At 31.7% G+C, this 17365-nt stretch overlaps 1 protein-coding gene across 1 annotated transcript; it reads right to left on the reverse strand.

Annotated features, from left to right (window-relative positions):
• Nucleotides 1-12606: 12606 nt before the first annotated feature.
• Nucleotides 12607-16386, reverse strand: LOC100249332 (GDSL esterase/lipase At4g16230). The gene is made up of 4 exons (XM_002272934.4): nucleotides 15942-16386; nucleotides 14045-14278; nucleotides 13106-13352; nucleotides 12607-13006 (listed from the first exon to the last, which is right to left on the reverse strand). The coding sequence occupies exons 1-4, from the start codon at nucleotides 16350-16352 to the stop codon at nucleotides 12780-12782; spliced, it is 1119 nt and encodes a 372-aa protein (XP_002272970.1). The 5' UTR covers nucleotides 16353-16386; the 3' UTR covers nucleotides 12607-12779.
• Nucleotides 16387-17365: the final 979 nt, after the last annotated feature.

Genomic DNA, 17365 nt, shown 5'->3' on the forward strand with positions numbered 1-17365 from the left:
TCATAGGTGAGCCTAAAGATAGAACAGTAACTGAATTAGAATCACAAGATGTCACGTTCTTAAAGGACGATTTCCCACGTATGGGTGAAATTGATAAGGATTTACATCTTTATGAAATTATGAATGCCGACATAAGATCCATACCCGAATAGCAATTGATGCTTGAATCGAGTGGGAGTGAACTAGTACTTGTAGCAAGTATAGTAAAATAGTCGATGTTGAGAAAAAGTTCTCAATAAATTATTCCTTGACAACGATTTGAGATTGAAGGGGAAGTTTATAGTCATACAATATGATGATGTTGAGTCTAAGCCGGTTCAGAAGACTCTTACTTGTCTAGCTAAGGATGAAATAAAGAAAAAAAATGGAAGAGGAATAGGAGTGGATGCAAAAGAATCAAGTCTTAGGACTTGGTTGATCTGTCTTCAAATTGAAAAACTATTGGGAACAAATGGGTTCTTAAAATAAATGAAAGACAAATGGATCCATTGAAAAATATAAAACTTGATTAGTGGCTAAAGGGTATACCGAACAAGAGGGTATAGACTATGAGGAAACCATCTATCCAATAGTTAGGTTTGCCTCAATTCGCCACATTCTAGCTATAGTAGCTCATATAGATTTAGAGCTACACTAAATGGATGTTTAGAAAACTTTCCTTAATGGAGAGTTAAATGAAGAAATCTATATGGAACAACTATTGGATTTCATTATTCAAGGCCAATAGCACAAAGTGTGCAAGTTAAATTGATTGATTAATGGCCTTAAATAATCATCCAAACAATGGCACTTAAGATTTCATTGTGCAATAACTTCGTATGTTTTCACAATGATTGATGAGGACCATTGTGTTTATATTAAGCGAAATAAAGATAAATATCTATTGTTGTCTTTATACATGAATGATATACTTATAGCTAGAAATGATTTGGAGTTTGTATAAACCATTTAAAGATGGTTGTCATCTACTTTTGAGATGAAAGATATGGGAGAAGCATTTTACATTCTTGGAGTAAAGATCCATAGTGATCGTTCTCACAAACAAGTGACTCTTTTACAAGAACACTATATTAAGAATATCCTTGAATGATTCAATATGCAAGATTGCAATCCCATTGACACTCTATTTGCAAGAAGTGAAAACCTAAGTAAAGAAATGGGTCCAAAGACTCCAAAAGAAAAGAGAAAAATAACTTATGTTCCCTATTCAATGTTGTTAGGTGTCTAATGTATGTTGCGATGTGTACAAGAATATATATATATATATATATATATATATATATATATACATATCTACTATGTTGTTGGGATGGTGAGTCATTACCAAGAAAATCCTAGAATGATGCATTGGAAAACAATGAAGAGAATTCTTCGGTATCTAATAGGCATTGTGGACTATTCCTTTTGTTATAAAAAAAAAAAAAAAAATTGTGCTTATGGGTTATTCACATGGGCAGGTGATCTAGATGAACACAAATCAACATCTAGATAAATTCTTGCTTAATAATGGTGTCATATTATGGAAAAGCAAGAAACAAACTTGTATAGCTTTGTCAACCATCAAAGTTGAATTTACTGTTTGTTCATGTATAATATAAGAAGTTGTATGGTTGAAAAGATTTTTGCAAAGCTTGGGAATAGTCAAGGATGTTTTTGAGCCAATGACAGTCTAAAGTGACAGTCAATTTGAGACCATTTATGTAAATGATCCAAAATATCATGGAAGAATTAAACATCTAAATACCAAGAATAATTTTAAAAGAGATATTATTGCACGAAGAGACAATGATCTTGAATATTTACCTATATGTGAAATGGTTGTTGATCCATTCACAAAATCCATTATAAGAAACATGTTTTCTATACATGTAAAGTCATTGGGATTACTTAGGTTATGATCTATGTGGATCCTATGTCATGGATCATTATTAATTGGATATAAGATACTTTATACATGATAAAATGATATGAATATTTGTTATTCATATAATTGAATATGTAATTGGTACTTACATATATAAGTATGTCAACAGGCAGAGGTTGGCTCTCTCACATGAGCAACCACCCCAATTAATATGATTATGAGTTAGGATGAGACACAATATACTAATGTTGATAAATGAGTGAAAAGTATATAAGAGATGATGAGTGTCGCCTTGATTAAGTGTCAAGATGAGATCTATAGTAAAAGACATCTTAATCGAATGTAATCACCCACGATTACATTTGCCTATTTGAACCGGACTTGAGTTTTAACATCGTTTAAGGAGAACCATAGATGTAAAACTCAAACAAGTTGCTAGTGTGAAGCTCTTAGTTGAGGTTCGTATGGTGGTAGTTTGACATACACTCTCTAAGTGAAGAGAAACCACCATAGAATGTATTTCATACTACACGTGTTTGAATGTGACTAATAAGGAAAGTGAGTGATTAATCCTTACATCTTCACTCTGTGAGATCCTTAGGGCTTATTACAATTATAATAGCCCATATTGTACTCTTTGTACTTTTGACTATGTTTTGAGGTGACAAATTAATGTTGCTACTTTGGTATGTTTCCGATAAAAATGAAATAATTTATCCTTATGGGACATATTGGGCAAGTAGTTAATTTGGATCTAAAAGGCATGAGCTCATAAGGAAGACTTTTTTGAGTTACATTAATAAAGATGTGTTCATGGTCGACCGGTTATATTGATTTTGTAGCTGATATAATTATGAATACATTTATAATGTTGGATGATATACAACTTTGAGGGAATAAGTGTATACATTAAAATGTAACTAAATAATTCTAGAGTACAACGAGACATGATTATTATTGTTCACTCATAATTTTTTATGGTTGAGCTACTATGTATCCCTAACAGGTGCATAAGTTTATAGCTCTCAAATTGTAGGTGTGCTCACATAGTCACACGACCCATTTGCTTGTATAAATGACCTTCAAAAAATGGAATAGAATGGACTTGGATGAGTGATCGGGCTAGTTCAGCCCATTTTGTGCAAGTGGGAGATGTTGGAGTTGGGTTTGGGTGCCTAAGTGGGATGACCTGACCCGACCCGACCCAAATAAATGAGAAAATGGGAGAGCAGTTTCTGGGAGTTTTATAACTACCCAAAATCTACCACTAAGAAAAATAAATATTTGTTTTAATTATTTTTTTCTTTCTCTCTGAGTGAAAAATCTCTTAGTGAGAATTCTCTTGGTAAGAATTCTCTCCTGAAAAACTAGATAGAGATATTCTGGCTCCTCTCTCCTTAAAAACCACAAACATAAGAAATATGTTTTCTTCTATCTCCAAGAAACAAAAATAGTAAGAATATAATTCTTCTAAAGAAACAAAAAAAGTCCTTTCTTGAAGTTATTCCTAGTTTTCTCCATGAAACAAAGGTTAAGGCTCTTATGCTATGAGAAACGAATGATTCTCATATTTGTAGTTTCATTCATGACTTGAAGCGAGAAATTTGGCTAGTGAAATAACCAATCTGGATCTTGGGCATTTCAGAAGGTAATCGGAAATCTTATTAGTCATCACTAATCATAAAAGACAATAAATCAAAAGATAGAATAGAAGCATCGATATTTATAAGCAGGCAAATGACCCATTTATTAACTCATTAAAATTATAAACTTAATTATAACTTCAATTTATTTCTTACCTTTTAAAAGTGTGTTTGGTAATGATTTTAGAAAATTTTCTGAACTTATAAATACTTAATAATAAAAGCTTTCAAGTCTTAGAAAAGTTAAAAATACTTCATAAAATTATTGTCAAAAGAGGCTCTAAGCTTCTTATGCTTAGTCTAGGATTGGGCTTGTTCAAGTTTCTTAGGTTAAGAAGAAAAGGCTTTTAACAATTCTTCTCTTTCTATTTGCATAAAACTTTTTTTAAATAGAAGCATAACAATTGGTAAATATGATTTTCATAGCCTCTTTTCTAATATTTTCAAACTCAAACCAAATTAAATCACCAATCCAACCACTTTTTAATTCGAGTCATGTAATTGACTTGGTTTCCAATTAAATTGACATTAGACCCATCAACCTAATGATCACACTACCAAACCAAATAGGTTGTCTAATTTTAGTGATCACAAAAGTTAGATCCCAAATTATCAATTAAATATCAAAATAATCATGAATTTCTCTTATCACAAATATAATAATAATAATAAATTCAAAAAGACAAGCATATGTAGAAAAAAAAGGTGAAAATATATATTTATATCGAGAAAAAGGCATGAGCACTTCATGTAGTACTTTAAGCGACTTTAGAGCACTTAAGCTATATGACAAAGTGAAAGATGTTAATTCACATGTATTAAGCTTTTAAAATATCATTATAACTCAATATATAATAATAATTATAAATAATCTAAGCTAACTAATTGAAAATAAACTCAAATCATGTAGTATCTTTCTCAAAATTATCCAAAGAATCAAATGAATCACAAAATAGACTCTAAAATTTTTCAATAATGAATAGGGATAAGTAAGGATAAAATCATCCAAGGTAATCAACATAAAAATATCAACCTACGGTCTAATTTAAGTGGTTCAATTTATAAACTAATGCAGGTCGTTAGATCATGTCATATTCTAAGATGATTCAACATTCATTCAATTTGAAGTTTGTTTGTAAGATTTATGTTAATATGGAAAACATTGATCTTTAAAACACAACTTCATTTACTACCCCCAAATTAATGATTTTTTTTTTCCTTTTTTCCATTTTTTTTTTTTTTTTAATGTGGAGACATTTACAAATGTTATAGAAAATTACCTTTCATGCACAAGTAGCCTTTCCATATGGTGGTGTTCACAAATTTCATAAGTGATGATTTTCATGTTTGGTTTAAAGAAATACAATATAGATTTGACCAAGGTAACATTTTTAACTTTAGGAACCATTTTTAATGAACTATTTAAAACATTGTGAAAAATGACTAATTAAATTAAACAAATCACCTAAAAGGGGAAAGAAGGGTGAATTGGGTGTTAGAAAACTTTTCAAAAATAGTTAAACTAATTCCTCAAAATAAACATGTCTCATTGTATTAAGAATTCAAGTGGGGACCATTGGGGCCTATAGGATAATATTAGCTCCCTCATAATTCAATTTTGAAGTTGATTCAACATTTCATTAAAAATAATCAATTATAATTCAATATCCTAGGCAATTACCTTTGGGATTAAGCCCCTAAAAGCAAGACATGATGTAACAAAGTTAGACTTAACAATCCCCTTGCTATCCCTTTGGTGTATTGATATTGATTTGAGCATTCAACCAATGTCTCTTACATTGTATATGATTTGAGTGCACTAGTATTTGTATAAAAAATACAAGTCATGGGTTCCTTGTAAGTAGATAAGTTGTCCACAATTGGTTTATGAATTTGGACAATCTAGTAGAGATTGTAGTGCACCACCTCCTAATTGGAGGGATGACTTGTCTTGGCCGTTGGGATGGGTTTCCCATGGTGAGTGTACTAGTATATGTGATGCACATTGGATAGGACCTATAGTGAATCATGACGCAAGGTTATCAATTGTCATTATTCACCAAGTTACTATATTGCATGGACTCTCAACCTTTAGAGGATATCGAGTCTGTGCCAAAATCAATAAAAGGCTTTGACTTATGGATGAGACCTTAAAGTGGTCATATATCCCTATGGATTAGGTCACTGTTGATGAAGGTTGGTAGCAATAAGTATTCTCAATAGAGGCACCATGATATCTCATAGGATTGAGATAGTGTGTCCCCTTCGGTGATCCAAAAAACATGTAATCATGAAATCTATAGCCATAGTAATTCCTTTAGTAGAATTTGACATATGCTCATTGGAGTTAGAGTATGTTATTTGATCACATAATAAGTAAGATTTGTAACTCAAGGATTTGAGAGGTAATCTTGATAGGTGATAGCTCTACCTTGTTAGATTATGAACATCAGTTCATGGAAAGTCTATATGCAATGGATAGAAGGTCACGGATCCAAGTACTTGGTGTCTCATTGTAATATAGATAGGGTACTAGAGTGCAGTTGACTCTTTGTAGTGGGATGTTGAGTCAATTTCAAAATTTGATTATGAGAGAGCCAACACTCCTATAGATTCAAGTGGTCCTTACTGTAAGCTCATATTTTTTATTGGCACGACTTATGATGGTTGGAAGGGTTTTTAGTTCACTTTTGTGCATAAAAATGTTTTGGTAATTGCGCAAGGTTGCATAGAGATAAGTGAGTGGTATCTCTAGACTGGGTTAATTGATTAATTAGGTCTTGTATGGTTAATTAATCAAATAAAAACCTTTTGGGGTTAGATTAAGTTGTCCAAGATCATGGTGGGCTTAAGTCACTTAAGCCCAATAGGAAGCCTATAAATACCCCTTTAAGGGTTAGAGTTTCCAAGTCTTGTCATTATCCCTTTCACTCTAGAGAGAGAACCCTACCCTCTATCCTTGAGATCTCCACCATCTCAACGCTTAGACACAAGGAAGAGTCATTGGGCGGAAGATCATGGCATTTACGAGATCCATTATGACTTTGGAGTTATCTACATCGATTAGAATTGATTTGGGAACATCTAGATCAAAGGTATGTGACTTTATTCTCTAGATCTATGTTTTATATAGTATCCATATTATTTTTGAATACTTGTTTATCCGTTGTGATAGATTTATAGAGTCTAGGATAGATTTGCATGCACCCTACATGATCCAAGGCATGGGAAAGGAGTAATCCAAGGTTCCTAACAATTGCAATGAGTATAATTTAGGTTTGTGTCTTACTATCCATTGCATACAAACTCCACATGAACTGGTATTCATAATCTAACAGTGTAGTACTATCACTTATCAAGATTATCTCTCCAATCATTGAGTTATAGATTCACCTATTGTGTGATCAATTAACATAGTCTGGCTTCAAGGAGCATATGTCAAAATTCTAATAAAGGAATGTTATGGTCATAGTCTTGTAGATCACTTGTCCTTTGGATTACCCAAAGGGATACACTATTTCAATACCATCAAATCTCATGGTGCCTCTATTGAGAATATCTATTGTCATCAGCCTCCATCAATAGTGATCAAATTTATAGGGATATATGACCACATTAGAGTTTCACCCACAAGTCATTTCCTATTGATTTTATTACAAGCTCAATATCCTCTCAAGGTTGAGAGTTCATGCAACATAGTAGCTTGGTAAATTATGAAAATTGATAGTTTTATTTCATGATTCACTGTAGGTTATATCCAATGTATAACCATACACTCTAGTACACTCACCATGATAAACTCATACTAATAACCAAGATAAGTCACCCCTCTAATTAGGAGGTAGTGCACTATAGTCTCTACTGGATTGTCAAAATCCATAAACCAATTGTGAATAACTTATCATCTTGCAAAAAACTCATGACTTGTATTCTCTATACAACTCATGATGTACCCAAGTCATGTACAATATAAGTGATAAGGGTGTGTATGCTCAAATAAAAAATTAAGGCAAATAGGATAAAAAAGGGAAACCAAGAAATATAAAGAAATAAATTTATAAATGAATCTTAACTTATTATATCATGTCATGCTTTCTAAAGCTCAATCCCAATTTCTTTTCTTTGTGTTCAAGATTTGATTCCTAAGGAAGTTAGACTCATTTACTAGCATCTAAATTTGTTGAAGAATCCACTAAAGCACTTATTTTGGTCATGTCCAGGTTTGTTGCATATGATGTAATGGGAAGTTGTGGGAGAAGAGACTCCTAAAGCTTGAAATTCCTCTTTGGCTTTAATAAAAGTTGTTTTTCCACAAGAGAGAGTTTCAACCAAGTTCACATATCATAATCCTTATCTCTAGTAGACTTACCTTTACTAATGATTTCATTTAAAACCTTGACACCTAGATGAAAGATTTCATTCTTTAAGCCAAGTCTTTCCTCATTCTCTTAATTTCTAGAGTTAAATTTTTGTTTTTCTCAGGAATACAACTATGCTCATGTTGTAGAAATCTTTTATCTTTTCAAGAAAAAATTTTGTTTTCACATTTTAAGGTAGTATTCTCATATTTCAATTAATCATTTAATGTAGACATCTTTTAGAATTTATTATTTATTTTCAAACTCTCTGTTTTGAATTTCAAACTCTCATTTAATAGGCTTCCATATGCTTCAACTAAATCATCAAATCCATTTTCATCAACATCAATATAATTCAATAGATCAAAATCAAAATTGATAGAAGTAACAAAAAACAAAACAATTTTCATTTTGATCATATTTGTTATCTGTAGCATTTGAAGATTCACTTGATTTAGAATCATTTCAAGTCACCTCCTTGACTTTCTTATTTTCCTTGGGACTAACTTTTGTCCTGTAAGATAATTCTTGAAATTATTTACTTCAAGAGTTAAAAGACTCTTTATTTTTATGACACTCATAATTTTCTATTTCTAAGAAGACAACTTTTGTATTCAATATTTTTTTTTCCTTTATGCAATCTTTCTCAGTCGTTGAAAAACTTTTTCAAAAGTTAAAAGAAATCTTTTCCTTTTTCTTTCTTTAAATTCCATGAAACCAAGATTAAAGATAAGAATTGAAGAAAAAAATAATTTTAACTATTTCCATGTTTAGGTACCAATTGAAAGTTTAAGATCTTGTTTCATAAAACCACCTAGAAAGAGAGGGTAAGTAAATAGTCCTCTTCAATTTAGCCCAAAGTTTATCAATTATTTTTTTAATTTTCTTTTATGAACTTTTAATTAGGTTGAGATTTATTAATTAATACAAAAATTCCAATTGCACACAGAAATACATGATATATGTGGAAAACCTCCTAAAGGCTTCGGTGATGTAAAAACTATAAGGTCATAGACTATAGAACTATAATGCACTAACTATGAAGAATGGGTACACAGATTTACCTAACAATCACTAGTGATCCCTTATACTTGCATCCTATAACCTACATCTAATCTCATGTCCATGATGCAATACCGCCATACTCCTTAGTAGACTCCTCACCACCTTAAGAGGATGTGATCCTTTACTATGCTCAACGAACAAAACTAAAAAATATGGTTTTAAAAACCGGACTGGATAGGCTGATCATGGTTCCAAACCATCCAGTCAATTGGGCGGAAAGTGTTGAACAAGAATCAGATTGAGTGAATCGGCTATCTGATCGGCGAATCAGTTGAACCGGTTGGTTCCCTCCGAACCAGACGATTTCACCAATTTTATTTTTTCTTCCCTAGCATCAAAATGACGCCATGCTTCTGACATCAAACTGACGTAGATTTAATGTTTTTGGCATCAAAACGACGTCGTTTTAATGAGTATAAAACCTGCTTACCCCCCTCCCCCATCATCATCACCACCATTAGAGGGTGATCGTTTGCAAATGAGTTACAATCATCATCATCAGACCTACAGATCACCATTCTTCTGCGAACAACAATTCATCTTCATAGCTCGTCTCCATCAACATTACACCTACATCATACCAGCTCACTTGCAATTTTGAAACAGAGATCTCCAAGAAGTACCTGCAACACCATACTAATCATCACCGGACTCGACATAGGTCTCCATCACTACTTCTTTGTTCATGATTTCGGAGCACTGCATCTATACCGCTCGTCTGTCTCTAGCACATCTTCACCATTGTCAGCGTCTTCATCTGAAAGGAAGGTTTAGATTTTTGTTTACATCTTCACCACTACTAGAAATCAACCCATCGAAACTTACAGTTTGATCCATCGTTGAATTCATTATTGCTGAAGTCATTCATCATTGTTATCAGAGAATCAACACACCATGTTTGTTATCTTCATCACTGTGAGAGGTTTGGCTATATAATACACTCATTCCATCAACTTTAGAGCATCATTAGGAACAGGTTAGTATTATTTTCTCTAATTTTAAATTACTTTCTCATGTTTATTTTATTAGATTATAGGAATAGTGACTTAGTGTAGATGTAAGAAAGGCCACACGTGTTTGTTGTTTAATCATATATTTGATCATGCATATTGGTTCTCAATAGTGTTAGTGGCTTGTTAGAGTTTAATTTTTTTAAGTCAATGAAAGTAGCATATGGTGGTGGTGATATTCATGGAGGCATTACTAGTTTCTTTTAGTTGAATTCTAAATTTTAATGAAATAACTTAGAGACGCAATTGGTTTGAAGTCATATGTTGAATTAAAAATGAAAACATGAATGTAGAATTTATTATTTTTTAATTTTAATAATATATAAAATATATATTTATGATGTCACCAGTTTGACCGTAATTCGATGACTGGTCCGACTAGTCAACTGTGAACCGATAACTTTTTCGGTTCAATGATTGATCCGATTCTAAAAACATTACTAAAAAGTTTTAAGAGTTTTAGGTTAAACACATAAAATACTGACTTGAAACTTACACGTATAAATGTTTAGGAGAACTCTTCTAGTAAGAATATTTACATTAGAGAAAATCTTGTAGACTTAGATAATTTTAAAAATATATTCTATTAAAAAATAATTTATGAAAGTTAAAAAAAAAAATTGGAAAAAAAGTTTTTTTTTTTTTAAATTCAAATTGATTTGGAAATATTTTTCTTTCAAAATTCTTTTCCCAATTAATTTTATCCAAAATTTTATTTTAAGCCAACTTTATGTAATTATTCTTAATTAGTTCAATAATATTTACATGTTTATTTAAGAGTTGGTTATGCACCTTAAATTTTCAAAGAAAGTATCAATCATTCAGAAGTATGTACAATCCTAAACCAAGATAAATTGAATAAAATTATCAACTTAATCTAAATAGTCTAATGCATTGATAAATTGCACTTTGGAGTTTAATTACTTTCTCTTCTAATTCGTATTATTTGATCTATCTTTTCTTATTTATTACAAGTATACTCTAAGGTTATGTTTGATTCTCATAAAGTATCAAGGAAAGAAAAAAAATATAAAGGAAAATAGTTTTCTCATGTTTAGTTTCACTATATTATTTTAAAAAAAAAAAATTAAATATGATTAAAATTAGTTAGAAATTTATACATTTTAAAATTATTTAATCTTTATATAATGGAGGAAATTAAGTGAAATGAGTTTGAAGAACTATATAAAAATATTTTTTTAATTTTAAATCTATTTTTTATTTTCCTTCTACTTTTCCTCTTTATTTTCTTTCTCTCACGTTTTCCTTCAAATATTCTGGAAACCAAACATAGCCTAAACTAAAAGTGTTTTTAGGGGATTGTTCTTCATTTGGAAGATATTGTAAATGGCCTATTGATACTTTTGATGCTAATTATACTTGAATTGAACCTAGCACTTGGGGGATTCTTATGCCAATGGAGCAACCTCAAAGATTGGTAGAACTTGAGAATGTGGATGTAGGTGATATTGCACCAAATCCTTACAATTGTAGTTGCATTATTTCTGCCTATCTTTTTACACTAAATTGTTGTCTCCTTCATTACATTTTTATTTATTAATTATTAAAATTTTAATTTTAATTTTAGTTAAGAAAAATTTTCAAAAAAAAAACACTCAATTACCCCTTCTTCCTCGGAGATCTAATAATTTAGAACAATAATGTTGAGTAATTATGTTCATCAAAAGATAAATTTTTTATGCTATTTAATTGGGCTTAAAGAATTTTAAAGTGTTAACATGACATAGAGTTTGTTTGATATAAACACCCTTTTTGAGAACTTCTTCAAATTTGAATTATAAAAATAAATAAATAAATAAAAATAAAAAACTGAATTTTTACAAAATCAACTTCAACTTCAATATATATTTTAAGAAGTATTTTTAATAATTAAAAATAAAAAATTTCAAGTGTCAAAAAAATTTAAAATATGTTTTTCTCGAGAATCACTAGTTAAATAAAATAAAATAATTATAATGGCGAAAACTCTTCCTCTCATCTTAATTATGATTGTACTCTAATTATTTTCTCTCTAATACAAAACCTAAATAAAAAGAAGATTAAAAACATAATATGATCCCGTGAGCTCAACGGGAAGCTCGACACTTGGAATCCCTTACATAGTACAACAAGAACTAGAAGATTTCACAATCCAACATTTTATGACACATGACTCTTTTTATTGAAAAGAAGCATTGTCATGTGGCAACAAATATATTGTTAGAGGTGCTTGACATCATATATATATCAATGAACACCATTTGGTAGTTGAGATTCAAATCAAACCTAAAGCTCTGTCTAGCTATTAAAGGAGCAGGAAGAACAAAAGTACAAGAAGTATTAATTCTTTGTTTAGTTGTCATAAAAAATAGAAAGAAAAATAAAACATATCATATAAAAATATACATTTTCCATCCTTCTTTTAAAGTTAGTGGTAAAATTTAAATAGTGTTTGTTTTTTTATTGAACAGAAAAAGTCAAAATACTTGTTGATATCAATTAATATAATTATATTGATGGATATCATCAAGTTATTTTAGATGAATAAAAGAAAATCAAAATATTTAACTTTTTTTATTTAACAAAAAAACAACGTAACGTTGTATTTCATCTTAACTATCAAGGTTTCCTCACCCAATTCCTTTCATTCAAATACCAAGACTAAATAATCCAAGTAGGAAATCATACATTAACACAATGCCCATACATATGTATATATATATTACATAGATTCATCGGAATGACCCAACACGTTAAAACAAGCGCATAAACAGATCCAAAACATCAGAAGTACTTCACCGTCTTAGGATTGAGGTGGATGCGTTTGGAGCAGAAAAGTCTAGAGATTGGCAAGGTGTTTGATATTAGTGGGATAAACGAGATCTGAATCATTAGAATGATAGGCCCTGGATGCTATTATGGCGTTCACTGCTTCTGTTGGATGCAGTCCATCAAAGAACACGTAACTGCTCCTATTTCCACACGCCTCCCCTCCTCTTTTGCATAGTATTGAGCTCGAAACGCTGGATTTTACTTCGCAACAGGGACTGGTCGTGTCCTTGAAACCTGAAATTCACAAAATCATGCGTTCTTCGTCACCTTAATTACTACTCATGCATTAATTATACGTAGGGGAAGATGCTAGCTGATCACATGCTCACTTACCTTTGGCCTTAGGATTTTTTATGATAGTATTTATAATCTGATATGTGTTGACAAGAACAAGCTGAGAACCAGGCATTTCAGCCTCCATTTCATCTACCAATGACTTGAGTCGGAAATTGAAGAGGCGAGCCGCTTGGTTCAATCGATTGGCGTAAACCTTACTTGGAAGCTGGATAGCCATGGGGGTGTACCCCAGTGGATTTACAGACATCAAAGCAAACTTCCGACCTCCCAAACTGTGCAGTTTCTGCGTCCATATAAAAATATTTCTTCAAAAAACACCACCTAGTCCATTTAATTTCTTTTCATTTTTAGTTTCGAAGGATTTGAAAAAGAAATTGTTTTGAGAGGGCGACAAAGTCTCAGTCAAAGTCTAGGGTTGTACATTACATTTCTGATCAATGAGCCTACCGTTGAAGCCTTCATGATCAAGAGTGGACCAACCCCATTGAGCGGTCTGGCCCCGTTACTCAGTTCAATTGAATGAACCAAAAGCGTTGAACCCGTCAACAATGGACCACTATCTTGTCTGATGCGGTCCACTCACCAATTATCCATGGCAGACCACATCCAACACCCTGATCTTCAACTATTTTTCACCACTCAAGCCACAATTCAACTTGAACTGCCTTTCTAGTTGGAGACATTAATTCATGTCCCGTGGAGTACGCAGTGGCGTACATGGCAATTTGAAATTAATATGCCCTTCACTCTTAGGCAAGTTCCTGACTTAATTGAACATTTCTGGGTCTTCAAATTTTGTATGGCTAGCTAACTCAAATTGATTCCTAATATTAATTTTTTTTAGCTATGGGAGTAAGGGTCATTTCATAAGGTCTTCTTCAACTCCAATTTTTCTTAATTAACAAGTTAGTTAATTAAGAAACAGATCAAAGATGTAAATCCAATTATAAAAAGTAAGATAGGAAGATGTTGCACCTTGAGTTGAGCAGATAGCAGGGTTGTCATGGTGATAGTGAAGGCTTGAAGACTGATATTGCTGTTGATGGCGTGCAGAAAGTAGTTGAAGGTGATATCATTTCCCCCAACTCCCACGACAAACAAGTAGCTTGAAAGTGATTCGCTGCTCTTCACCCCCAGTTGAGCTTCCAAATCAGGCAGTGTCACCTTCTCAAAGTTTCTGATTTGTTGGTTTAGGCTTGTCACTTCACCCTGAACTCCAAAACCCACCTCCATAAATAAGTGCTTTTGCAGTTTGTGTTTTTGAGTGTGCAGGGATTACAAAAAATTTATGAAAGAAGGGGGAAAATCAGTGGCAACTTTTTCTTTTCTGGCCTTTTTGAGCTTTTTTTTTTTTTTTTGGCTAAGAATGAATATTTATGGATGATTGGGGCCTTTTCATTGAAAGATACCGTGTCTGCTGAATCATGGGTTTCAACAATAGATTGCAAGGTGAGTTGGGTGCCACATTGCTTTAAAATGATTTTCTATTTTCTAATAAAAAAATAAAAAAATAAAATTGATAACAAAAAATTGTTTTTCGTTTTTTATTCTTAAGAATATGAAACATTTGTTTCAAGATAATAACTTTTAGGGTCTATTTTGGTAATTGTTTTAAAAAATAATTCTAAAAAATGGTTTTAAAAAAAGATTTTTGAGAATTATTTTCAGATTTTTATAAAATAAAAATCTATTTAAAATCTTAAAATGTTTTTATTTTAGCACTACCCCTTCCTTCCAAGCACATTAATGCTTTCATATGATGTGAAGATATAAATACCACATAAGTGTTTTGAACATTCCGATGTGGGACAGGTTTTGCTATAATAATAAAATCAGCTTCTCATGGAGGGCAATTGAATCTGGACATGTGGTTTACAAAATGGGTAGGAGACCACTAAGTTACACGACAACATGATTAATAAATGCAAATATCTATATATCTTTACTTTAAAATTTTCTCATATTAAACATTTAAACAAATATAAATATTTATATCTACCATTATTTCTATAATAATGATTAATATAAATATGAAAATAATATAAATTAATTAATATAACAATTTTCAAAATTTTAAAAAATAAAATACACATATATGTAATTAAATAAAATATTATAATTTTCTTTTCATCTTAAATATATACTCATATTTAAATATTATATATATTCTAACATTACTAGTTTGACTGGTGTTCAACTATCAGTTTGATCGATGAATTGTGAATTGATAACTTTTTCGGTTTCATATCCAATCCAATTTTAAAAATATTAATAAAAACTCTTTTGAATTCATAAAAAGGGGAGCAAATTCTAATTTGCATTATGGTGTATGGGAAGGCTGTACAAAGACAATGAAAGGTATTTAATTCCATTAGGTAGAACAGACTTAAAGTCCAACAATCTTTCTTTTTTTCTAATAAAAATAAGTGTGAGATATTTTTGTTACAGGACATCACATTAAAAGGCATAAGAATTTGACAATTTTGAATATATTAAATCTTAAACTCTCGTTCATACAAAATTAATTTCCAGGACATGCAAGTATTTAATGTAAGTCGGATCTACCTCCTCTCCAGAAGGACCTAAAGGTTGATGGCTAGCACATATCTAGAGATGACTTATGGTTTGAGCTCATCCACACAACCAATTAATGCCATTAATATTGAATGGAGGCAATTAATTACCTTACAGTCTAATCAAATTAAGTTCTTTTTTTAAAAAAGAAAAGAAAAGAAAAGAAAACATATAGAAAGTTGATAAAATACGTCAAAAGGAAAAAATGGCAGATTTGTAAGGATACCAACTAATAGAGAAAGATAACAAAGATGAAAGAAGAATGAAAATGAAGATGAAGAGATGATGTGGAACTGACCAAAAAGGAGCCAGTGGTATCGAGTATGCCAGAGCCTCCAGAAGCAAAGTCTACCCCACGTACAATTGCAGCTCCCTTTGTTGCAGGACTGGAAAAAGGAGGAATGGAAGGAAGGTGAAGGTGGTCGCCAATGAGGTCAACAACGTTCTTGCCATTGGTGAATCTACCAGAAGGCCCACCTGGGAAGTCGATTCCGTAAGGCAAAAAATCAGCCCTGGTTGTTGTTTGGAGGAAGTTGTTGTTGCCAGTGTCCACTAGAGAGCTTCCAAACACAAACATTCCCTTGATTTGATCACCCCTGTCTGTGGGACTACTGGTAGTGCTGCAACTGCATGGAAGAAGAAAAGAGGCGAGGAGATAGATGAAGCATGATATGCAGAGAAGGTTTTGTGGGGGTGTTTCTGGAGACATGTTGTGTAGGGTTGTGAATCAAGAGAGGAGGGAGGTGGGGTTGCTTATTTATAGTCTATAGAGAAGAAATTGTGGAGGGCCTGCACTACTCGTTTCTTTTCGTAAATTTAATGTTTCAACCACTGTTTAATATAACGGGCTGGGTCAGGTCGTCAAGGTTGAAATCAATTACTAGACATCAGATGTGGAGGACACTGCATAATTTGGAGTTGCTCGTCTTTTTGTCATCTAAGTACATGCAACCATGAAGTGCAAGATTATATCTTTACCACCTAACCTAAATGTTGCATAAATTCATTTCACCATAAAAAGAGATAACCTCCAACTAAAATAATCTCCAAACTTGCAGGATGACCTGATCGACTGACCTCTGCCTAAAAAAATGAGTCCAACTACTCTTGTTCTCATGTGTTAAAAATCAACAAAGTCTGTTAACCCACTCTTTCATGCTCTTTCACAGGGAAGAGTGGCTACAAAGGGGAGTCTCCTCTTCGATGGACTCTCTCTCAACCTCTACAAATCGTAAAAAAAATGCATCTCTGTACTCAAAAAATTGCGAAATAAAATTTTCAATATTTTCCTCAAGTAATTTTAGTTCCTATATAGATGAAAAGAAAAGGAGGAGGTTAAAGTTCAATTAATTTTTATTTAGCATGTTCATTTAAGTTTGTTTTTCATTTTTTCTCATCTACATATAAAAATTGGAAATTTTAAGGATATATAGTGTTAACTATATTTTATTATACAAATTTTTTTCATCTACTTATCGGAAACCCAACAATCTATTAGGATTGGTTTGAATGCATTCTTATTTTTTGTTTTCAAAAATTAAAAAATAATAATAATAATAGTAACTTTCATATAAGATATAAGATAGGAAATGTTATTGTTAGATATTTGAGGCTAATCCAAACTATGATAATCACCCTAGAGGGGGGGGGGTAAATAGGGTGATGGTATCTTTTTTACAAATTTAAACTATGCAAAAATAAGAGACAATTATATGCAAGTAT

The sequence above is a fragment of the Vitis vinifera genome, chromosome 18 (genome assembly GCF_030704535.1).
Source record: "Vitis vinifera cultivar Pinot Noir 40024 chromosome 18, ASM3070453v1".
Classification (NCBI taxonomy): domain Eukaryota; kingdom Viridiplantae; phylum Streptophyta; class Magnoliopsida; order Vitales; family Vitaceae; genus Vitis; species Vitis vinifera.

Excerpts from the sequence above, each read along its gene's own strand:
- LOC100249332 (XM_002272934.4), bottom strand. The coding sequence starts at position 16,352 with ATGTCTCCAGAAACACCCCCACAAAACCTTCTCTGCATATCATGCTTC. Across the intron at positions 14,279-15,941 it reads ATACCACTGGCTCCTTTTTG|GGTGAAGTGACAAGCCTAAA; the intron begins GTCAGTTCCACA and ends TTTGGAGTTCAG. Across the intron at positions 13,007-13,105 it reads AAAAAATCCTAAGGCCAAAG|GTTTCAAGGACACGACCAGT; the intron begins GTAAGTGAGCAT and ends TGTGAATTTCAG.